This window comes from Phyllostomus discolor, chromosome 8 (genome assembly GCF_004126475.2).
Source record: "Phyllostomus discolor isolate MPI-MPIP mPhyDis1 chromosome 8, mPhyDis1.pri.v3, whole genome shotgun sequence".
In the NCBI taxonomy this organism is placed as follows: Eukaryota; Metazoa; Chordata; class Mammalia; order Chiroptera; family Phyllostomidae; genus Phyllostomus; species Phyllostomus discolor.
The window spans coordinates 46,314,592-46,339,427 of NC_040910.2; the positions used below are offsets into that span (position 1 = coordinate 46,314,592).

Below are 24,836 nucleotides of genomic sequence, written 5' to 3' on the forward strand. Positions count from 1 at the left end.
CTCTCTGGAGCTCTAATATAAAAGAATCAAACACAGAATTTATCCTCCTCTATGGAATGAGTGGAAAATTTGTATTTCAAAATTACATACACAGAAGATTCCTGTTGGAGAAGACCTAAAATTACCCTCCCCTAACTCTAACACAGAGCCATAGCCAGCTACTCAAACTGTGGTCCTCAGAACAAGAAGACCTGCAGCTTCAACATCACCTGGGAGTTTGTCAGAAATGCAATCTCTGGGTCCACTGGAGAACAAAATTTGCATTTGAACTCCAAACTTTGGTGACTTGTATGCACAGTGAAGTGAAAAGTACTGGCCTACAATAGGTGTTTTCATCTTGTCACTGTTGACACTTGGAATGGGTAATTCTATGTGTTGGGTGGTGTCCTGTGCATTGCAGGTGTTTAGCAGCCAACCTTCAGAAATTACAAACATCCCCAGGGGCAAAGTCATCTCTGTTTGAGACCCATTGGCCCAGAATCTCCAAACTAGAGGCATCCTGACTTATTGCAATCAAAACTCCATCCATTCCTTGGTTTGTACCTTTGAGCACAACAATAGATCCCTCTGTGCCCCTTTTCTACATTGGAGAAGGTAGTTTCTCAATGTACTACCTCATAAAATGCATTTCTATGAAACATACATTTGACAATTGTTACAAAGTACTAAGCTGGGCTATGGTGCCTGAAATCTAAATGTATCTCTTATATTTAATAAACAGTTTACCATGAGGGACCAAATGGCAGCTCTTAACTTGTGATATCACTACAAAATCCCTAATTGCTTTGGCTGAACAATCATAAAGCCTAGGAGTATAGTGCCTAAGGTTTTATAGCAAAGTAACAAATATATCCCCTTTCCTAAAGAGGAAAATAATAATTTTCTAGGTGTATTAGGGGTGTGTCCCACCACAAATCAATGTTTTGAAGACCCAAAGACCAGTCAGACAAATTTCTCAGAATAAGACTTTTTGTTTTTCAATTACAGTTTACTTTTAATATCTTTCTGAATTGGTTTCAGATATACAGCACAGTGGTCAGACAATCATAAACTTTACATAGTGTTCTCCCCTCCCCCCATGTCCCTCCTGGTATTTCCAGTACCCAACTGGCCTCACACATAGTTATAACAATATTATGGAAAATGTTTCTTACCCTCTGCTTTACATCCCTGAGGCTATTCTGTGACTGCCAATTTGTACTTCTAACTGTCTTTACCTTTTTCTCCTAGTACCTCAACCTACTTCCCCTCTGGCAAGCACAAGTCTTCTCTCTGTGTCTATGAAATTGTGCCAATTTTGTTTGTTCATTTATTTTGTTCTATAGATTCCACATATTAGTGAAAACATATGGGGGACTTCTGGCCAAGATGGAGGCATAGGTGGATGCACTGTACCTCCACGCACAACCAAGATAGGGACAACAACAATTTAGAAACAGAATAGCATCCAGAAATGACAGAAAATTGATCTGAGTGGAAGTCAGACAACCAAGGAGTTGAATTAGACCCGTGCATCCAGACCGCTAGGAGGGGCAGAGATGAGCAGCCAGGTGTGGGTCGGGCAGTGGTGTGGAGAGCAGAGAGCAGTGGGACTGGTGTGTAAGACATCCAGGGTTGTGTAAGGTGTCCAGGGCACGCAGGACTGCAGTAGGTGGACCCTGAGTGCACAGGTGGCAGCTGGCAGGCCCCGGCCTAGGGGTGGCAACTGGCAACTGGCAGACCCAGTGAGGCGGCAATAGTAAAGCAAGGCAGGGCGCCCAACCCAGGATCACAGTGCTGGGAAATAGAGCCTCAGGACACTGGCTGAGGACATCTGTGGGAACTGAGGTGCACTGAGAGACACCCATCCTCATGGGAAAGGTCCTTGGAGGGTCCCATGGTGTGCACAAGCCCACCCACAGGGGAATTGGCACCAGAGGGGCCCAGATTGCTAGGGAGAAGCAGCAGAGGGGACTGAGGTCCCACGGAGAATGGAGCAACTGCCATTGTTCCCTCTCGACCCCAGCCCCACATACAACATCCCAACCCAGCGACTGGGGTGCCCTGCCCTGGTGAACATCTAAGGCTCTGCCCCTTACTGTAACAGGTGCGACCAGACCGCCCCCCCCCCCCAAAATGGCTCAAACAGAAGAACAAATCAAAGCCCCAGAACTCATTCTTTTAAGCGACCAAGAGATAGCTAACCTATCAGATGCACAGTTCAAAACACTGGTGATCAGGATGCTCAGAGAATTGGTTGATTTTGGCCACAAATTAGATGAACATATGCAGGCTACAATAAGAGAAATGAAGAAAAATGCACAGGACACCAATAGGGATGGGAAGGAAACTGGGACGCAAAATAATAGAGTGGACCAGAAGGAAGAAAGAATCAACCAAACAGGAAAGAATGAAGAAATAAGAATTTAGAAAAGTGAGGAGAAGCTTAGGAACCTCCAGGACATCTTTAAACGTTTCAACACCCAAATTATAGGGGTACCAGAAGGAGAAGAGAAAGAACAAGAAATTGAAAACTTATTTGAACAAATAATAAAGGAGAACTTACCCATTCTGGAAAAGGAAATAGATTTCCAGGAAGTCCAGGAAGCTCAGAGAGCCCCAAAGAAGTTGGACCCAAGGAGGAACACACCAAGGCCCATCATGATTACATTAGCCAAGGTAAAAATGAAGGAGAGAATCCTAGAAGCAGCAAGAGATAAGGAGACAGTAACCTACAAAGGAGTTCCCATCAGACTGTCAGCTGATTTCTCAAAAGAGACCTTGCAGGCAAGAAGGGGCTGGAAAGAAGTATTCCAAGTTATGAAAGACAAGGACCTACATCCAAGATTGCTCTATCCAGCAAAGCTTTCATTTAGAGTGAAAGGCCAGCTAAAGTGCTTCTCAGATAAGGTCCAATTAAAGGAGTTCATCATCACCAAGCCCTTATTTTATGAAATGTTAAAGGAACTTATCTAAGAAAAGAAGATAGAAAAAACATGCATAGTAAAATGACAGCAAACTCACAATTATTAACAACCACACCTAAAACAAAACCAAAAGAAACTAAGCAAACAACTAGAAGAGGAACAGAACCACAGAAAGGGAGATCACATAGAGGGTTATCTACAGGGGAGTGGGAGGAGGAGAGGAGGGGAAAAGGTACGGAAAATAAGTAGCATAGATGGTAGGTAGAAAATAGACAGGGGGAGGGCAAGAATAGTATGGGAAATGTAGAAGCTAAAGAACTTATGACACATGGACATGAACTAAAGGGGAGAATGTGGGTGGGAGACGGTGTACAGGGTGGTGGGGAGTGAACGGGGAACTGGGACAACTGTAATAGCATAATCAATAAAATATATTAAAAAACATATGTTATCTGTCTTTTTCTGACTGGCTTATTTCACTGAACATGATATCCTCTAGGCCCATCCATTCAGAAACTTTAACACAGAGTTGGGATGAGGTGCTGGGAGGTGTAGACATCAGGAAGCAGGGCAGTTGATAGAGAAGGGCTCATCAAAACTATACCCAGATGGCTTCTTACACAGTCTCCTAGGAACAGAGAATCAGCAGGGAAACTCTCCATTCTGTCCAGACCAGTGTCTCCAAGGGGAATTCTGTGCTTAGAGGTTAGAGTGCTGAGAAGTAAATGTGCCTAATGAGCAGACCTGGAGAGCTGTAAGTAGCTCCTGTACTGCAGCTTCTCAGCATGTGCAACCTTTGGATGGAGAAATGTGGCTGTTGCCCTTGGAGTCCTGAATCTGGCAGGGAGACCAATGCTTGACCACTCCTTGATGTCTTGTCTGGGATAGAGTTTGTCTCCATCATCAGTCACCCAGGGAAGATTTTGGACTCCCACAGGGAAACCTTCTTGTCAGAGTTCCCATGCAGGTGAGTCTGAGAGCCCAACATACATGGCAGGAGAGGATCAGAGAGACTGGAAACCAAGAATTTGTACCTGAAATCACCTGAGAACCATTCCAACATAGCCCAGATAGATACCAGTGATCACTGTGGTTGCTGGCTGGCTTTACTAATAAATGAATGTTTATTCATGATGTGGAAAGGAAAGTGAATATTGTACTCAGAAACACAGATGTCATTGTTGACAACTGAATGGTTTTAATAGAAGACAAATTAAGAGAGGGAATAGGGTGTGTTCCTTCCAGTAGAAGTAGAACATAAGTTCAATGAACAGAAATAGACAGATAGATTGTTAGCTGCGGAGGAACAGACAATTATGTGAGGGCATTTATAAATGTTATGATGGGGCTTATTATATTAGACTATGTCTCCCTATGGATGAGAAAGATCCGGACCAGGGAAGGCTCACAAATACACCCTTGCAGTAGCAGTGCATGAGACATGCATTTCACAGCATCTTCTCTCATTCTGGCTATTCACATGAAAAACAATTTATTTTGTAGGTGAAAACAAGTGTACTGATGAGATTCACTTTACAATTATTTCATTACCTGTGAGGCTGAGTAAGGAAATGTGTGGGTTTTTAAACCACTTATGCTCACTATCAAAAATTTTCAAGGAAAGTTTTTGCTTTACTTGTGTATTACTTTATTTATTTTAAATCATAGTTGGAATACAATATTTTTTATAGCAAATGGTAAAAAAATCCATTTACTTTATTTATTTTAAATTAATATTTGGGTAAAATTGATTAATGATATTATATGCTTTTCAGTTGTACAAGGTTATAATTGGACATCTCTGTATTCTGTTGCATACGCCACACTCAAATTCTTGTTTTATCTGATTACCATATATCTGAACTCCTTTATCCCTACACTTTCCCCTCTGGTAACCACCATACTGTGAATCTGGTTTTGATTGTTTTGTTATTTTTTGTTTTATATTTCACATATGAATTAAATTTTATGGTTCTTGTCCTTTTTCATCTAGCTTATTTCACTTAGCATAAAGCCCTCTAGATCCATTCATGTGGCCACAAATGATAATACTTTATCTTCTTTATGGCTGAGTAATATTCCATTGAATAGGTATACCACTATTTATTTTTTCCATCTTCTATCAGTGGACACTCAGGTTCTTTCCACATCAGCTTGGGAAATAATGTTGCAGTTAATAGGGGTACATGCATCTTTACAAATAAGTGTTTTCATATTTTGGGGGTAAATACCAAGAAAAGGAATTACTGGATCATATGGTAATTCAATTCTTAATTTTTTGAGAAACCTTTACAAATCTTTTCATGAGTCTGTTGGTCATCTGTGTCTTCCTTGGAAATGTCTCTATTCAGGTCATCAGCCCATTACTTAAATAATAACACAATCTGATTTAAGTAATGGGCTGATAACCTGAACAGGGGGAATACAATATTATAACTTTCACTATGTTTTCCACCCGAAAGTTCCTTGCTCTTGGATAGTGTTATCAGGGTATTTTTATTCCTTTTTTTGTTTGTTTAAGTATGTTTGTAGACAGTATGACATCAGTTTCAGGTGTACATACAATGACTTGCATCTCTATCCATTGCAGTGCAATCACCACACTAGTTCTAGTAATCACCTGTCACTGTACAAGCTTATCACAGTATTACTGACTATATTCCCTTAGTTTATTTTTTGATTGGGTTCTTTCTAACAAAGAATTGAAGATTTTTATACAATCTGTTTTCCTTTTAGTTCTTTTATGTATGTGTACATGCATTTTTAAAGAATGTATAAAGTTTATAAATTTTGTGTGGTCCAATCTATCAGTCAGTGATACTGTGCTCTCTCTATGGCTTTTTCAAAAAACATTTTTAAGTTGAAGTATAATTTTTTGGTTAAGTAATTGATTTATTAAATGTTCTTTTGACCACAGGGAAAAAGGTCACATATAAAGGTTTGTAGTTCTTCTGCAAAACAAAAAGCAACAAATTCATATAACTTTGATAATCATAAACACTAATTTGAATACACTTACACATAACAACCAGTTAGCATGCCATGTTTTAGAATTAGAATAGACATAAAACATTTTATTAGTTTCAGGTGTACAACATAATATCATATTTGTATATAATACAGAATGACCTCTGCACTAAGTGTAGTTAACCTCTGTCACCATACACAGTGACAACTTTTGTCTTTGATAAGGACTTTGAAACTCTCTTCTCTAGCAATTTTCAAATACATGATTCAGTATTATTAGCTCGAGTCAACATGCTGTGCTTTACATCACATCCATTGCCTTGTCACTTTTTCTTCTCTCACTGAAAAAATTGAGTGAGATACAAGAATTCTTCGTGTGTCTTTACCCAGAATAAGAATTCTAATGATAAATGGCACTAGGGATGTCCTAAAAAAGACCAGACGACACACCATATATGATATTAACTTTTAAAATATTTTTTTTATTTTACTTGTTGTTCAAGTACAATTTTCTGCCTTTTACTCCCATCGCAGCCCACACTCAGCCCTCCTGTATATGACAATTATTTCTTGATTCTAAAATATAAATGGTAGCACTTATGCTAGGTTACTAATGCTTGCATGAATGAAAACGAGTCATGCACTTTATTTATATCCTGACAGTCAACTGCACCACATGGAAGCAGTGAATCTTACACAATATCTGGAATTTCTTCTCCTGGGACTATCAGAGGAACCAGAACTGCAGCCCCTCCTATTTGGGCTGTTCCTCTGCATGTATCTGATCACTGTGCTGGGAAACCTGCTCATCATCCTGGCCATCAGCTCAGACTCCCACCTCCACACACTCATGTACTTCTTCCTCTCCAACCTGTCCTTGGTAGACATCTGCTTCACCTCCAGCACCATCCCGAAGATGCTGGTGACTATTCAGACACAGAGGAAAGCCGTCACCTATGCAGGCTGCATCACTCAGATGTCTTTTTTCTATTATTTGGTGTGTTGGACAACTTCCTCCTGAGTGTGATGGCTTATGACCGGTTTGTGGCCATCTGCCACCCCCTGCAGTACATGGTCATCATGAACCCCAGGCTTTGTGGACAGCTGGTCCTGGTGTCCTGTGTAACGAGTTCCCTGTATTCTTTGTTGCAAAGCTTAATGGTATTACAACTATCCTTCTGTGAAGCCTTAGAAATTCCTCACTTTTTCTGTGAACTCAGTCAGATGAGCCAACTTGCCAGTTCTGACACCTTTCTTAATGACATGGTGATGTATCTTGGAGTTGGTCTGCTGGCTTGTGGTCCCCTGGCTGGGATCCTTTATTCTTACTCTAAGATACTGTTCTCCATACATGGAATGTCATCAGTTCAGGGAAAGTATAAAGCAATTTCTACTTGTGCATCTCACCTGTCAGTTGTCTCCTTATTTTATTGCACAAGTGCAGGAGTGTACTTTAGCTCTGCTGGTACCCACAGCTCACTCTCAAGTGCAACAGCCTCAGTGATGTACACTGTGGTCACACCCATGCTGAACCCCTTCATCTACAGTCTCAGGAACAGAGAAATAAAGGAGGCTCTGAGATTAGTTGGCATGGCAGCTTTATAAGGACCATTTGCCCTAGGGCTGAATAAACGCTCATGATTGCAGGGCTCAAAGCCTCAGAGCCAGATGTTGTGATTAGGTTGTGGAAGTAGAAAGTACTCCCTCTGTTTATTTCCTTGAATTTGTGTTTCTGTGATTTCAACTTCTCTATAATATTTAAGCAACTCACTGTTAACTTTTCAACTTTATGATATATAGAAGCTTTTTCTTTGTCACTTTTCTCCTCTCCCAAATTGATTCCCAGCCTTGGATGAACTATTTGAATACTGCCATTTATCTCATGGAACTATGTGAATTTCTTAAGAACAATTTCTTTTGAAATGAAATATATCATACTGAATAATTTTTCTTTTGTTTCACTGAAAGAAAAATCTTGATTGGTACTACTTCTATGGAATTACACTGCACTTGGTAACCAAAGCCATTTATATCATTTCATAGGAGAGGAAACTAGAAGAGCACAGTTTAACACTTCTTGTACATCATTTCTTCATATCTCACTACCATAACTACTCTTCCTGAAAATGCAGACTTCAACATATAGTGTGATGTATAACAGGCCACTGAGTTGTCTTCCCTCATTAGGATCCTGATTCTTATGGAGCTTGGTGTGCACATTCTTACATAGTCACAGGCACAACTGACCATCAAATCATGTCTCCAATTCTAATTGATGTGGAAACACAAATTTCATACCATAGTTTGACGTAATATGTGCTTACAGGCAAAGACAACCTGAAGTGTGAAGAAGCAAAATTTTAAGTCATGCATTTATTACTATGTAAACTATTTGTATGGTGTATGTTTACTTATTGATGTATATAAGATCTGTGTCTGTGTGTAAAGGAATTTATGCTTGGGATGAAGTATTGCTTGGCGTAATTATGTTTCCTTTGAATGATCTTTCAGCCTCCACTTGAAAACTTCCATTGTTGCTTAAAACTATGATTCCCTCTATTGTTCAAAATGAAGCATCTCCCACTACTCTAAATATTGTTGTAATCACTGGAGACATACGGAAAGAACTATATCAATCTCATACAGTATATCTATTATATGTGTGATCTATAGATATGTCATATATGTACATAAATGGCCAAACAATGACTCGCCAGAGAGCTTGAATTCCTGTCAGTTCTGTGACTCATAGTCATACGTGTCAGCCAAGCATACATGTTCTTCCAACCTCTCCTGTTTTACTTACAAAGGAATCTGATGGAGTCACTTTTCAATGCAGTTTTCTGAAATAAACTTCAGTAGGAATAATCATGAATGTCATCTTCAACTTTGGAACAAAGGCCTACAGTGACAAGTGGCTGATTATGATATTTTCCTTCAGTTCTGTTCACTCTGATTGTTGTTATCAGTTATCTGTTGTTGCATACTGTCATTCTAGAAGCAAATGGTTTAATATGATGCATTTATTACTAGTGGGATTACATGGTGGGAAGTTGTTCTGAGTTCTGACTGTCTTCTCATGGGTCTGTAGTCAGCTGTCAGTCTGTCTATTGTGTCCCTAAGGCTCATTCATGATGCTGTGTGTGGCTGTAGTGCTCTTCTCTGCTGAACCAATTCAAGTCAGTTTATTCCCTTTATACATGCAAGTGAGTCATTAATTTATGGGGAAAATGAGTTTATTAAATGACAATTGCTTTATTTTAATTGCTATATTGATATATAACATTTGCTTTCTTCTTGGTTAGAAGAGATTCTCCCAGCACTTCTGGGGGTGACTTGGCTACCTGTGCTCTAGATGTGACACTGAGCCACACTCTACTAGAAAATTTAACTCCTAACTAATTCATGGAGCATAATTATATACAATATACAGCACATACAACATGTTGAATTAAGTGAGGCATACAAAAATGAAGAATTTATACTACACAACCCCATCTGTATACTTTGCAAACATATACAAGGGTTAACTCTTTTGTTATGTTATTGTTAAAAATGTAATCACCCTCAACCTATTCCTTAATTTCTGACAGTAATATGAGATTATAATTCTAATTACAGACTAATATTGTGGGGAATAAATTAAATGTATTGAAATACTCTGTTGAGTTCAAAGGTAACGTTCGAGGAGTGTATGTCTGTATGTACTTGTACACACTTTTCTCTGAAATAAGCACATTCGCACACATATATGTACATGCACACAGAATCACATAATTCCAACTTGTTATGCTAATGACACCTTGAGAGAAAGTTGGAGGGAATGATATAAAAAGAATGAGTGTTTGAATGAACACAAAATGGAAGAATGTAGAAATGTTGACACAAAGATTTAAAGGAGGACTATAATTTTAATGCAAAATTATTTTTTTCTATGTTAGATCCTCAAAGGCTTTAAGGTCAGAACATTTGCATTTATGTGATGGGGAATCTGTGCCACCTAGTGGGACAGAATATCTCTAATGGACTCTAATTTTCTTTTTTAAATTACAATCTTCTTAATTGTTATTATATTACAGTTGTCCCAATTTTCCCCCCTTTGCCCTCCTCCGCTCTTCCCACCCCCTCTCCCACAGTCAATCCTCACACTGTTGTCCATGTCTGTGGGTTATTCATATGTGTTCTGTGTCTAGTCTTTTCCCCTTCTTTCCATTATTCCCCTTCCATCTCCCCTCTGGTCACTGTTAGTCTATTACACGTTTCCATGCCTGTAGTTCTATTGTGTTTATTAGTTTATTTTGTTCATTAGATTCCTCCTATAGGTCAGGTCATATAGTATTTGTCTTTCACTGTCTGCCTTATTTCACTTAGCATAATATTCTCCAGTTCCATCCATGCTGTTGCAAAATGTAGGCATTCTTTCTCCTTTCTGCTGTGTGGTATTCCATTGTATAAATGTACCACAGGTATTTTTATCCATTTACTGTTCATTTACTCATGGACATTTAGGCTGTTCCCAGCACTTGGCTACTGTGAACAGCACTGCCATGAAAATAGGGGTGCATAAGTTCTTTTGAACTGGTTATTTTGGATTCTTAGGGTATATTCCCAGCAGCATAAATGCTGGGTCAAAAGGCAGTTCCATTTTTAGTTTTTTAAGTAAATTCCATACTGTTTTCCACAGTGGCTGCGTCAGTCTGATATTCACCTTCTATTTTAAGGTGGGATTTATACATGAAATGCCTGTACCTAAGAGAAGCTCACTGAATGAACTGAGAGACTTAATAGCCATGGGGCTGTAATGTACAGAATAAGAAGTGTAGTCAATATTATTTTAATAACTATATATGGTGTTGGGTGGCACTGGATTTATCAGGGCGATTACTTTGTAAATTACATGAACATCTAATCACTATGTTGTACTCTTGAAACTAATATAATATTGTATGTCAAGTGTAACTGAAGAAATAAAAGAAAATTTAAAAATGAGAGCCTTAAAATTAGTTCCTGCAAACAATTTGTTCTTTTTGTTTTATTTTACTTTTCAATTACTTTTAATTCCTATATTGATATATAACATTTGCTTTCTTCTTGGTTAGAAGAGATTCTCCCAGCACTTCTGGGGGTGACTTGGCTACCTGTGCTCTAGATGTGACACTGAGCCACACTCTACTAGAAAATTTAACTCCTAACTAATTCATGGAGCATGAATTATTTAAATATTTTTTAGCAAAAATTAAATATTTTGAATATGACATTCAATATTTAAATTTTTTATTTAGCTTATTGGGGTGACATCAATTAGTAAAATTATATGGGATTCAAGTGTATGATTCTATGATACATCATCTGTATATTGTATGGCGTGACCACCACCCAAATCGAGTTAGTTTCAGCTGTACAGCATAGCGGTTAGACAATCATATACTTTACAAAGTGATCCCCCTGATATTTCTAGTACCCACCAGGCACTATAACATACAGAAGCAATCCTACCAACAATTTTTTCATTTTAAAAAATAAATTTAAAATTTTTGAGTTACAGTTGACATTCATCACTATAAGGGTTAGACATTTATGTAACTTACAGAGTGATCCCCCAGTAAGTCTAATATTTACCTGACACCATACATAGTTCCTATAATATTATTGGCTATATGGCCTATGCTGTACTTTACATCCCCATGACTATTTTGTAAATGCCAGTGTGTACTTCTTAATCTCTTCACCTTTTTCACCCAGCCTCCAGCACCCTCCCACTTGACAACCATAAATTCCTGCAAACAATAATTTATTGGATAAATACTTGTATTAAAATTTTATTCTTGCTCTAAGAAATTGCCACACTGCTGGCATAAAACAAAAAAAAAATCTATCTTATGATTCTAGAAGGTCAGAGGTGTGAAATGGGTCTCTTTGGGCTAAAGTTCAGATGTCTACAGGACTGGGATCCTTCTGGAGGCTCCAGCAAAGAATGCATTGCCTTTCTACTTCACCTTCCAAGAGCCACCTGCAATCCTTGGCCCAAGGCCCTTCCTCCATATTCAAAACCAGCCACAAGCATCTCTAATGTTTTTCTCAGACTCCACTTCTTCCTCTTTCTTCCACATCTACAGGACCATGAGGATGACATTGGTCCCACCTGGATGATCCAGGGGGATCTTCTTATATCAAGATCAATGATTAACAACCTTATTCCATCTGCTAGCTTAATTCCCTTTGCTCCGTAAAATAACATTTAAAAGTTCTCGTGATTAGAATGTATACATCTTTTGAGGCCCTTATTTTGCCAACTACAAAGCCTTTTTCAGATACAAATTATCTGATGTTACTCTGGAGGCCACTATAAAAGTAACAAACACAGAATTTATGCCTCCTATAAAGTGAGTAAAGAACTTATCTTAAAATTATACACATGAAAGATTTCTGGTGGAAAAGACCTAATATGACCTATCCCTGACTCTAACAGAGGACTGGTTTCTTGCTACTCAAACTGTGATCCACAGACCAGGACCTGCAGCATCAGCACCACCTAGGAGCTTGTCAGAAATGCAGGGTTTCTTGGGCCCTCCAGGCTGTGCTGAATCAACTTGCATTTGAACTACAATTCTTGATAATTTGTAGAAACAGTGACATTGTAGAAGTGCTGGTAGTGTTTACATTTTCTTGTCTTCCACCATCAACATCAGGGGTGGTCTGATTATTTGCACCGGATACTGCCTGGTGCAGTACATTGTTCAGCAGCATCCCTCCAGACATGGCCAAATGTAGCCAGGGGCAAAATCATGTCTGTTGACAACCACTGGCCCAGAGTTCAAGAACTGGAAGACAGATCTTATTCCCATCCCATACTCAATACATAACTTCGAGCAGAACTTCCAATTGCTCTGAGCCCAAATCCTGAGATGGAGAGTGGAGTAAATAATAAGACTACCTCATAGAATAAACTTCATAAAAATGAAAAGAGATGATCCCTATAATCTGCTAAGCTAAGTTATGATGCATAAAAATATCCACAACATCTATTATAATTATAAACACTTTATAACGAGGGACCCAATAATAGCTCTTACTTGTGATAACTGTATGAAATTCTTAATAGTTTGGCAACAGTGTCAGGAAGCCAAACAATGTGGTGTCCGAGATTTTATAGGAAAGGAACAATTATGTCTCTTCTAAAGAGGCGGATAACAAATTTCTAGAGGTAACAGGGGCTCTGTGCTCACCACTACTCAATGCTTGGAAGATATACAGGCCCAATCCAGGCATGTTCCTCAGACTCAGACTTTGAGAAACTTTCACTTTGTTTGAGGTAAGCTGCTGGGAGTTTAGACCTCTGGAAGGAGAAGAGTTCATGGAGAATGAGTGATAAAAAGTAAATTTACCTCGCTTATACCCGAGTCTCCTAGGAACAGAGAGTCAGCAACATTTTCCTTTCTGGCCAGTACTGTCTGTGTCCCACAGGGAAATCACTTCTGCAGATATGGGCGTAACAACAAAACTACCTAATGGGACAATAAAGCAAGCTGTCCATACCACTGCAGTATGCTCAGCCTGTGCAACTGTTTTTCAAAAATTGTAGTGATTTTATTTTTTAAAAAGATTTCTTTCTCTCTTTCTAGAAAGTGGAAAGAAGGAAGGAACAGAGGGAGAGAAACATCAACGCGTGGTTGCCTCTTGTGCACCCCCCACCTGAGACATGGCCCTCAACCCAGGCATGTGCCTGTACTGGGAATTGAACCGCCGACCCTTCAGTTCTCAGGCCTGTGCTCAATCCACTGAGCTACACCAGCTGGGGTTCAGTCTGTGCAACTTTGCAGGGCATGGTGTTTCCTTCAGAGACCAAGTCTAGCTGGCTGACCATTGTTTCACTCTCTCTAGCTGTCTGGTGTGGACACAGCTTTTGTCACCATAGTGAACCATCCAGGAGGAAGTTGGACTTGCGGATGGAGACCTTCCTCTCAGCGTTTTCATCCAGGTGAGTATGAGAACCCAGCAGACACGATAGGCAACAGTCAGAGAGACTGGAAGCCTAGAATGTTTATCTGAGGCCACCTGAGAGCCATTTCGCTCTAGCCCAGAGCCCAGAGATCACGGGGGTTGTTTGCTGGCTTGATTCACAAATCAGAGTATTTATTTATGAGGCTAACAAGTGAAGTAGACACTGACCTCAGTGACACAAGAGTCAGTGTTGTCGATTGAATAATACTAGAGGTGCAAGTAGAAGCAGAAATGAGAAACATCAGTGCTTCCAATAGAAGTAGAGCATTAGCCAAAGTTGAATTAATTAACCAACGGAGAGGCCTAGGGTGCTGCTGTGGAGGGATATAAAGGGACATGAGATCTTTTTTTTTATTTTTTAAAACGTGCCATATTTGTTTTCATAACAATGAGAAAGATTCAGAGCAAGAAATGCTTTAAATTATACCCTTGCCACGGTATTTCATGAAGCAAACATTTCACAGTATCTCCTCTCACTCTGGGTCTTGCATTAAGAACTGGGTTTACTATGTGAAAAGGAGAATGCTAATGAGCTTTACTTTGCAATGGTTTTGTTACTTGTGAGGATATATGTGCATTTGTTATTTATTTCTTTTTTTTAATTACAAATTGTCTGGGAGACCTTTGTTTCTGCATGGTGAGGTTGGAGTGTTCTTATTCCTGTCTCTGATCACATTCATGCAAAAAACAATAGAAGGTTTTCTTTCTTTCTCACAAAATGCCTGTTGGTCATTAGTTCTTTTAATACATATAGCTATATGGTGGAAATGTATGAGGCTATAAATTCTGTGTGGTCAATTCCATCAGGAATCTTTTATCAAGATGACAAAGATAATTGCTGGTACAGATGTGGAGAAAGAGGGCACTTGGACACTGTGGGTAGAAATGTAATTGAAATAGAGCTACTATGTGATCCAGGATCTCACTTCCATGTATAAATTCTAAAGAAATGAAATCACTGTCACAAAACTATATCTGCACCCTCTCAATGTTCATTGCTGCATTACTCACAATAGCAGGGACACGAAACAACCTAAGCTGGCACCGGTGGATGAATAAAGAAAATATGGCCCTGGCTGGTATGGTCAGTGGATTGAGTCCCTGTCTACAAACCTAGAGGTTGCTGGCTCAATTCCCAGTCAGGGAACATGCCTGGGTTGTGGGCCAGGTCCTCAGTTGGGGGTGTGAAAGAGGATGTATCTCTCGCATGTCGATGCTTCTCTACCTGTCTTTCTCCCTCCTTTCTCCTCTCTCTAAAAGTAAATAAATAAAATCTTTAAAAAATATTACATATAATAAAATATTATTCAGCAATTAAATAATGAGGAAATCATGTCATTTGCAACCACAGGGACGGACTTTTAGGGCATTATAATAAATGAAATAAGACAAAGACAAAACTTGGTGTGATCTGTCTTACAAGTGGTATCAATAAAGCCAAATTCATAGAAACAAAGAGTAAACATGTGGTTAACAGGGGGGTAAGGAAGATGTGGAAATATTAGTCAAAGGGTAAAGACTGGTATATGATGTATAAGATCATGAGAATCTAATAAAGACCAAGGTGACTCTAGTTAGTAACACTGTATTATACACCTGAAACGTGCTAAGAAAGTACATCTTAAATGTTTTAACCACAAAAAGGGTAATTATATCATGTGCTGGATGTGTTAACTAATCACACTGTAGTAAAAATGTTACAATATATGTGTAATGCATCATCATGGTGTGCAATTTAAAGTTACACAAAATTATGTGTAATATCAATTATGAGAAATATCAATTATTTCTCAGTAAAGCAGGACAATTTTTATTTAACATCTCAAAGCAATGGGTGGGGCTGTACAGTCCACATAAGAGAATGATGGAGTGAGTGACTCGTGAAATATGAATTAATTTTACTTGGGCAAACAACAAAGAAGGCTTTCACACTTTTCTTTTGGACGACAAACACACGGTTTTTACGCTATAGCCTTGCAACAAGGAAGATGCAAAGAGCTGGTGGGATAATTTAATCCCTCAAGAAACATCAGCTTGGCAAAAATTCCTAGAAGTGAAACATCTTGAAGTCTACAAAGACTTATTGTGATCATTTGAAGCCAGTGTGAGAGGGTCAGATGTTGCATCACTCAGTTCAGCAGAGCAGAGATCAGTGGCCACTCAAGCACTCTGCTCCCTGTGAGGGGCCCCGCGAGCAGGTCCACCTTCAAGATCACAGCTCTCTCTCTTCCAGGGGCAGGGTCATGCTGGACTCACTTCCTGTCCTTAAAGATTCTCTGTGTCCCAATGAGCTTAGTAAATGCAGAACTGGGACACAGTCACATTGCTACTATAAATTGAGCATCTGCTCTGTGCCAGTGATCTCCCATCAGCTCTAAAATGTGACTAACTTCTCAGGCCATCTCCATAACATAGCTGGAAGTTCTCTATTTGTACAGATAAGGAACCAAATGCCTGAAAGTGTCATTTCCTGTCATGAGAGAAATACTCAAGAGACATGTGTGAGCTTGAAGCCAAGCTACTGAGTCCAAATTTGACAGCCTAAGGCCAGACCTGAGGTGTGTGTGTGTGTGTGTGTGTGTGTGTGTGTGTGTGAGAAGGTTCTTCCTGAAGGAGGTGAAAAACTACTTGCCCTGGAAGCTAACGCTGGACATCAGCCTTGGTACTCAGAGTGGTCACAGATTGGGACCTGCAGCATCAGTATTAACTAGGAACTGGTTACAAGTGCAGAATCTCTGGGTCACCATAGACCTGCCCATCAAAATCTACAACTAAACAAGATCCCAAATTCATATACCCATTGATGCTGGAGAGGTTCTGGTCTTGAATGGTATTTCTCATCTCTGCACTGTTGTCATGTGTGCTGGATACCTCTTTGTGGTGGGGCAGTCCATGCATTGTAAGTCATTGAGAGGCAGCCCTGCCCTCAATCCACTAGGTGCTACTGGTAGCCACATAGTCCTCCAGACATTGTTAGGTGTTCCCTAGAGGCAAAATCACCCCTGGTTGCCAACCATGTGACTGGAGCATAAGAACTGGAAACACCTTTTTTTCTTAAAGATTTTATTTATTTATTTTTAGAGAGAGAGGAAGGGAAGGAGAAAGAGAGGGAGAGAAACACCAGTGTGTGGCTGCCTCTCATGTGCCCCACACTGGGACCTGGCCCACAACCCAGGCATGTTCCCTGACTGGGAATCAAACCAGCGACCCATTGGTTCACAGGCCTATGCTCAATCCACTGAGCCACGCCAGCCAGTTCTTGAACTGGAAACATCTTGATGGGGTTCCCATCAAAGTTCACCCCTTACTCAGTCCATATTGAGCAGGTTGCTGCACCCTCTAACTCCTATTTCTGCAAATGTAGAATGAAGTTCACAGTGGTGTGATCGCAAAGAATGGACTTTAGTAGAACTGAAATAAGACAATCTGTATAAGAATCTAAGTTCAGAACATAGTGCATAAAAACATCAAAATATATCTTATAATTATGAAAACTTTTATGTTTAGCAAATTTGCATATATTAATGTATTTATATCAAACTTGCATATGCAAACATAGTGTGATGGACATAGAGTTGCCATGGAAGTTGAGTCTAAGCTTCCCTTTCCTCAGGGATTCTGATCCAGACATAAAATCAGATTAGTAGAAATACCAGAAAGATGGTTTAAAAAGGAAGCAACCTAAGAAGTGTAATCAAGTACTTGAATAATCATAATTAAATCCATAAATGTAGATTGAAATAAATCCTGTATTTCTCAAAAACTGTATTGAATAATTGATTACTTTCATTCTCAATTACCTTTAATTTGGGGTCCCCTGAGGCAGTTCATATAACCTCAGCAGGGTGATGGAGTTTATTGATTGATTCTTTCTGCGTTGTTTGAGCATTTGTTGAGCACCTGTGGTTGAAGTAAGCATCGCCTGTCACCCTCTCTGGGGAAAGAAAAGATGCTTTTACTTCTCCCAAAAGTTTTTGTTTTGTTTTTAGGAGAGACAGTGAAATGTAGCAGTTTATAGTGTTTTTTCTCCTTGCTTTGATTTTGAGCCAGAATGTGGTCTTTCTCAGTCAATGAGCTGCGTGTTCTTAAAAATATGTATTCTGCTATTGCTGGTTGGAGAGTATTTTAGAAATATTAGTTAGATCAAGGTAGTGGTTAGCGTTATTCAGATGCTCTATATTTTTACTGATCTCTTTGTTATTGTCTGGTTCTGTAAATACTTTCTTAAAATATATTTTATTGATTATGCTATTACAGTTGTCCCATTCTTTCTCCCCTTTATTCCCCTCTGCACTGTACCCCCTTCCTACCAGCATCTCCCCCACCTTACTTAGTTCATATCCATGGGTTGTACATATAAATTGTTTGGCTTCTTATTTCCCATATGATTCTTAACCTCCCCCTGCCTATTTTGTACCTACCATTTATGCTTCTTATTCTCTGTACGTTTTTGCAAATATTTTTACATGAAGCACTAAATGCCAGCTCTTAATTTGTGTTACAAACATGAACCTGCCAATTGACTTGTCAAAAGCATCATGTGGCCAAGGATCAGAGTACTGTGGTTTTATAGCAAAGAAACACACCAGTCCTACTTGTTCAAGAGAGGAACAGCAATTTCTAGAGATAGGAGGAGCTGTTGTTCACCACCTGTCAGTACTCTAGCAGTCCATGGGACCTAGTCAGGACAGGGTCCTCATTCTTAGATTTGGAGAAAACAATGACACAAGATTGAAATGAGGTGCAAGGAGGTAAGACTTCTGGAAGGCAGATGAGTTCATGGAAAAGCAATAATGAAAGCTGGATTCACCTGACTTCTAATATGGTCTACAGGGACACAGAATTGGCAAGAAAATTTCCCTTCTGTCCACATCAGTGTCCTAAGGGACATGATGTACTCAGAAGTGGGAGTAACAATGAAGAGAGTATCTAATGAGCAGATATAGGCAACTGAAAATATTGCCTCTGCTGCATGTACAACCTTGAACTGGCCAGAACAGTGTTGTTGCTTTTGGAGACCCAAGTCTGGTTGGGGACCAATGCTTCACTCCTTCCTGCTCTCTTGTGTGGTGACAGAGTTTCACTCTCCATCATCAGCCATCCACAGACCAGTTCAGACTTGCACACAGAGACCTTCTCAGAGCCTCATCCAGGTGAGTCTGAGAGCTTTGGAGGTACTGAAGCAGGGGTACATGAGAAAATATACTCCAAAATGTGACCCTTAAAATTGAGATGTAGGATGTTAACCAACACATGAAAACAAGAAGGGGGAATCATTTATGTCCACAATATTACATGGAAACAAAATTAATAAAGTGCAAGGAAAAACTGTGGACAAGAGATTCCCTGTGACTTGAAGTTTCAGTAGCAGCAGAAACGTTACCTTGTTCCCCTCATTCTCTGATCATCTCTCATTGCTCTCCTCTTGCTCATTCGCCTCACCATGTGACTCAATTTTTAGTCTTGAATGTCTGGAAAAGTGTCACGTATGGGTCTTTGCACTGGCTCTTTCCCTGTAGGAAATACTCTTTGCAAATAAATTAGCATCTCCTGCTTTCTCTCCCTTGAGGTCCCTGTTCTAATGAAATCTGGTTCTTAGGTCTCCCTGAACTCTCCATAAATAAACCCCACATCTACTCTCTTTTGTGCATGCTTTTCTCCACATAGCATTTTAATTGTAGCATCTCCAATTAGTTAGTTATGCCCACTTATGTAAAATTTCTTTGTCTTAGTAGTGACCACCACCCCATGGTCCAAGGCAATGATACCCCAACTTCAGAATTTCTTCTCTTGGGACTATCAGAGGACCCAGAACTGCAGCCCATCCTATTTGGCCTGTTCCTCTGCATGTACCTGATCACTGTGTTGGGAAACCTGCTCATCATCCTGGCTGTCAGCTCAGACTCCCACCTCCACACCCCCATGTACTTCTTCCTCTCCAACCTGTCCTTGGTAGACATCTGTTTCACCTCCACCACCATCCCGAAGATGGTGGTGAACATCCAGACACAGAGCAAAGCCATTACGTATGCAGGCTGCATCACCCAGATGTATTTTTTAACACTGTTTGGAGGATGGGACAATTTTCTTCTAACTGCGATGGCCTATGACAGGTTTGTTGCCATCTGTCACCCCCTGCACTACATGGTCATCATGAGTCCCCAGTTCTGTGGACTGCTGCTTTTGCTGTTGTGGATAATAAGCTCCCTGAATTCCCTGTTACATAGTTTGATGTTGTTGAGACTATCCTTCAGGGAAGACTTGGAAATCCCCCACTTTATCTGTGAAATTAAGCAGATGATAAAACTTGACTGTTCTGACACCTTTCTTAATGACATAGCTTTGTATTTGGCCACTGGGCTGCTGGTTGGTGGTCCCCTGGCTGGGATCCTTTACTCTTACTCTAAGATAGTGTCCTCCATATGTGCAATCCCATCAGTTCAGGGGAAGTACAAAGCATTTTCCACCTGTGCATCTCACCTTTCAGTTGTCTCCTTATTTTATTGTTCGGTCTTAGGTGTGTACTTCAGCTCTGCCAGTACCCACAGCTCACAGTCAAGCGCAGTCACCTCAGTGATGTACACTGTGGTCACACCCATGCTGAACCCCTTCATCTACAGTCTCAGGAACAGAGACATAAAGGAGTCTCTGAAAAGAATTTTGGGGATGGCACATACCAAGGGTACAATTGTCCTGGGGCTGAAAATGTGACCTTGTGTGGGTGCCTCAACAACTCAAACCAGAAACTGTCAGTGTTTGATCCCAGGGGATAGACTGGCTCCTTCTCTTTATTTCTTGGTGGGTTCATTTTCTTGTATTCACATTCTCTATAAGTTTAAGTATAAGTTCTCTATAAGTAAAATGAGTTTAAGTAACTCACTTTACAAGCTTCTGCTACAATGTAAGGACAGTTTTCTCTTTGACAATTAAGAAATTATTTTAATTGTTTTTCAAGTATAGTTTTCTGTCTTTTCCCCCACCCCAGCCCAATCCCCCAGCCCTCCCCACCTCCCTCCTGTTTCCATCCAACCCTGTTATTGTCCATATGTCCTTTATACTTGTTCTTACAAATCCTTTACCCTTTTCCCTTGTAATTCCCTCCCTTCTCCCCTCGGATCACTGTCAGCCTTTTGACAATTTTTATATATTATGAAAGTGTTTCTCAACATTGGATCAGAAATATTTGGAAAATTCCATATCTTTCATAGGAAAACTTGGATTTCTCTAAAATATATTCTCAAATGACAAGTATCATGCTAAGAAAACTTCTCCTTTTTCCTGAAAGAATAATCAGAGTTGTGTTACTCACATGGACAAAATAACATTTTGCATCTTAGGACATTTATTTAATTTCATTGTACAGGAAAATATGAATCCACTTTTTAGTTTGTGTCTGTCATTCTTTTCTCTTAAATTACTTTATTGTTGTTCAGTTACAGTTGTTTGCATGCCTCCCCCCATTTTTGTGTCACTATCTTAAGTATTCTTCCTAGTAATGTAGATTTTAAACATTGTTCCATTTATGCCTCAGCCTGTTGATAATGCAGGTATTCTTAAAATGCCTGGGGAACTCACCTGGTCCCTGAATTCTTGTGACACTGACATGAGCCAATGTTGTGGCTGAACCAGGCCTTGCAGTTCTTATTCTGATCACAGATGCTGCTCAGCCAAAATCCTAAGAGAACCTGGTAAAAGCAAGTTTATCACTCAGAGGTTGGAGGGCCCAGATGTTCCTAAGGTCCATTGATGAAGTCATGGAGAGAGAAGGCAGGGGAGTGAGAGGGGGAGAGAGAGAGAGAGAGAGAGAACATTACTGTGGGAAAATTTATTCAGGTTTGAGGGCAGGATGGATAGAGTTTCAAAGCTTCAGTCTTTATTGGTGAATTTAAAACTTAAGAGCAGGTGTCAGGGTGTGAAAAGTGAACAGTGGGTCACTGCCAAGGTCAGTTATCTAAGTTCTCCAGGGCTTTCTGTAAGGGGGCCTTCACAGGGGAGCAGGCCAGGGTGCTTAGCTGGCAGCTGTATCAGAGAGCTGACCACAGGTTTGTTCAGCATGGTTATCTTTGAAGTTGAAGCCTTGGAAATTAAAAGTTTAGTGTTGGGCACTTAGACTACAAACATGCCACTCTGCTTCGTAGCTGTTCTCCTGCTTTTATTGTCTTATTCAGCTCAGTGTCCCAATGCCCCTGGAAGCACTAACAGAAATTGACCATCACATACACACCTACAGTGAAGTCTACATGGACAGAAAGGTTTAATCAATTAACCTAATATGGCCTGAGTGTCAGAGATGACCTGAAATATGATGAGACAAAATTATTAATCACTAATTTTAGTACTGTGCAAAGTATTGCTATACTGATGGAAGTATGGAAGATTGATGCCCATGTGTAAGGGGCTTTGTGCATTGGGGTAAGTTGTTGGTTAGTATATTTTACCTCTTTAATGAATTTTATTTTTTTCTCTGCTTGAAAATTCCAGTGCTGCCTGCAATTATGACTCCTTTATGACTCTAAGCAAAACATTTCTTTTTTTCTAAATTTTGTCTTAACCACTAAAGAAACAGTAAATGTAAAGTTTCCAGATTATCTATTGTATAGCTCTCTCATGCTCAGGAATCTCTTCTCATAATTAAAAGTGACTCACAAGAGAGGCTGAATCCCTTCTTGGTCACATGATTCATGATCACCAGGTTTTCTGCACAAATGTGCATGAGCTTGCAACCTCTTGGAGACCCCAGAAGGGAGCCTCAACACAGTCACCTGTGTTGAAAGAGATAACTGTACTTACAGGTGACTGTGAGTATTTTGAATAACAAAAAAATCACAAGGTTGTCCCAAATATCAGAACATATGTAAGACATAAAAAACAGAATTATTATATTTGCCTTTAGTGCTGTTTGCTTTGATAATTGTATCAGCTATTGCTGCATAACAAACATCCTGAATAGAATGGTTTATTATAATGCCTTTATTATTGAGTGGGGTTCTATGATGGAAGTTGTTCTGAACTCTGCTCAGATATCCTGAGTCTGCATCATCTGTGTGTCTCTGCATTGCATGTTATGGCTCATCCTTGATGTTGTGTGAGGCTGTAGTGCACCCCTGTCTTGAACCAATTTATGTCAGTTTAGCTGTGTATGTAGGCTAACATGTATTTACAAAAAATGAGATTATCAAATGTAATTTAATTCCACTATTTCTATCTATATATGACACTTTTCTACCCAGTTAGAAGACATACCTCCAACACCTGATAAAATGTGTCTCGGCTACTGTGTTCTTTTTTTTTTTCTCTCTTTTTAAAAATTTTTATTTTATTTTAATCATTGTTCAAATACAGTTTTCTCCTTTTTTCTCCCAATCCAGTCCCCCCTCCCACCCTCTGGCTACTGTGTTCTTGATGCTGCTTGAGACATGAGACTTTTCAATATCTTATTGGAGTATAATGACATACAATAATGTTCACATATTTAAATACAGAATTTTCTGAACCAAAGGAGCCATACAAAAATGAAGAATACAACCCTGGCTGATGTGGTTCAGTGGATTGTGTGCTGGCCTGTGATCCAAAGGGTCTCTGGTTCAATTCCCAGTCAGGGTACATGCTCAAGTTGTGGGCCAGGTCCCCAGTAGGGTCTGCACAAGAGGCAAGCACACACTGATGTTTCTCTCCCTGTCTTTCTCCCACCATTCCCCTCTCTAAAAATAAATAAAACAAAACCTTTAGAAAAGATGTAAAAAGTAAAATTAAAAAAAAATTAAGAATACATACTTCCTTGGTCCATGTATCTATCATTGAAAAAAATGATCAAAACACTAATTTGAAAGAAGATATAAACCCCTACGTTTATTTCAGAATTGTTTACAATGGCCAAGGTTTGGAAGCAGCTCAAGTGCCTCCAGATAAAAAAGCTGTGGCACATTTACACAATGGAATACTACTCAGCCATAAAAAGAAAGAAATCTTACTTTTAGCCACTTACTTCTAGGATGGACCTGTAGAGAATCAGGCTAAGTGAAATAAATCAGTCAGAAAAGAAAAGCACCATATGATTTTACTCATATCTGGAATTTAATGAATAAAATAAGCTTACAAACAAAATAGAAACAGACTCATAGTTACAAAGAACAGCCTGACAGCAATTACAGGGGAGAGGATTTGGGGGTCTGGGTGAAAATGGTGAAGGGAGTAAGCAAAAAACAAAGGAAACTCACAGATACAGGCAACACTTTGGTGCTTACCAGAGGGAAAGGGGCTGTGGGAGTTGGAAGAGGGTAAAGGGGGGGTTAAATGGTGAAGGAAGGAGACTTGCCTTTGGGTGTTGAACACACAGTACAATACACAGATGACATATAATAGAATCGTATGCCTGATACTTACATAATATTTTTAACCAATGTTACCCTAATAAATTCAATAAAATGTTTAAAGTGAATGAAGCTATCCTAATATAATATTTAAAATAAATAAATGTGTTTTTAATTAATTTGCTGAGGTCCCATTTGTTTATTCTTTCCTTTATGTCCCTTGGTTTATGGGACATATCAGTGAAAATGTTACTGCATGGAATATCTGCGATTTTCCTGCCTATGTTTTCCTCTAGGACTTTCATGGTGTCACAACTTATATTTAAGTCTTTTATCTACCTTGAAGTTATTTTTGTGTATGGTGTGAGTTGGTGGTTGAGTTTAATTTTTTTTTCATGTAGCTGTCCAGATCTCTCAACGCCATTTGTTGAAGATGCTATTGTTACTCCATTTTATACTTCTTTTCTTTTCGTCAAATATTAATTGACTATAAAGACTTGGGTTTATTTCTGGGATCTCTATTCTGTTCCATTGGTCTATGTGTCTGTTCTAATGCCAGTGCCAGGCTGTTTTGATTATAGTGGCCTTGTAATACAATTTGATATTAAAAAGCGTCTGCATGGCCAAAGAAAATGGCATTAAAATGAAAAGA

At 39.4% G+C, this 24,836-nt stretch overlaps 1 protein-coding gene, 1 long non-coding RNA gene and 1 pseudogene across 2 annotated transcripts; 2 read left to right on the forward strand and 1 right to left on the reverse strand.

Annotated features, from left to right (window-relative positions):
* Window positions 1-3,596: 3,596 nt before the first annotated feature.
* LOC118502011 lies at window positions 3,597-7,559 on the forward strand (annotated as a pseudogene).
* Window positions 7,560-7,691: 132 nt separating this feature from the next.
* LOC118502012 lies at window positions 7,692-9,294 on the reverse strand. The gene is made up of 2 exons (XR_004904688.1): window positions 8,172-9,294; window positions 7,692-7,984 (listed from the first exon to the last, which is right to left on the reverse strand). It is a non-coding gene; the product is annotated as an uncharacterized LOC118502012 (long non-coding RNA).
* A 9,558-nt stretch (window positions 9,295-18,852) lies between these two features.
* LOC114503698 (olfactory receptor 7A17-like) lies at window positions 18,853-20,585 on the forward strand. Its single transcript, XM_028521337.2, has 2 exons — window positions 18,853-19,027; window positions 19,607-20,585. Exon 2 carries the CDS (start codon window positions 19,623-19,625, stop codon window positions 20,583-20,585), a length of 963 nt encoding a protein of 320 aa, XP_028377138.1. The 5' UTR covers window positions 18,853-19,027; window positions 19,607-19,622.
* The last annotated feature ends 4,251 nt before the right edge of the window (window positions 20,586-24,836 follow it).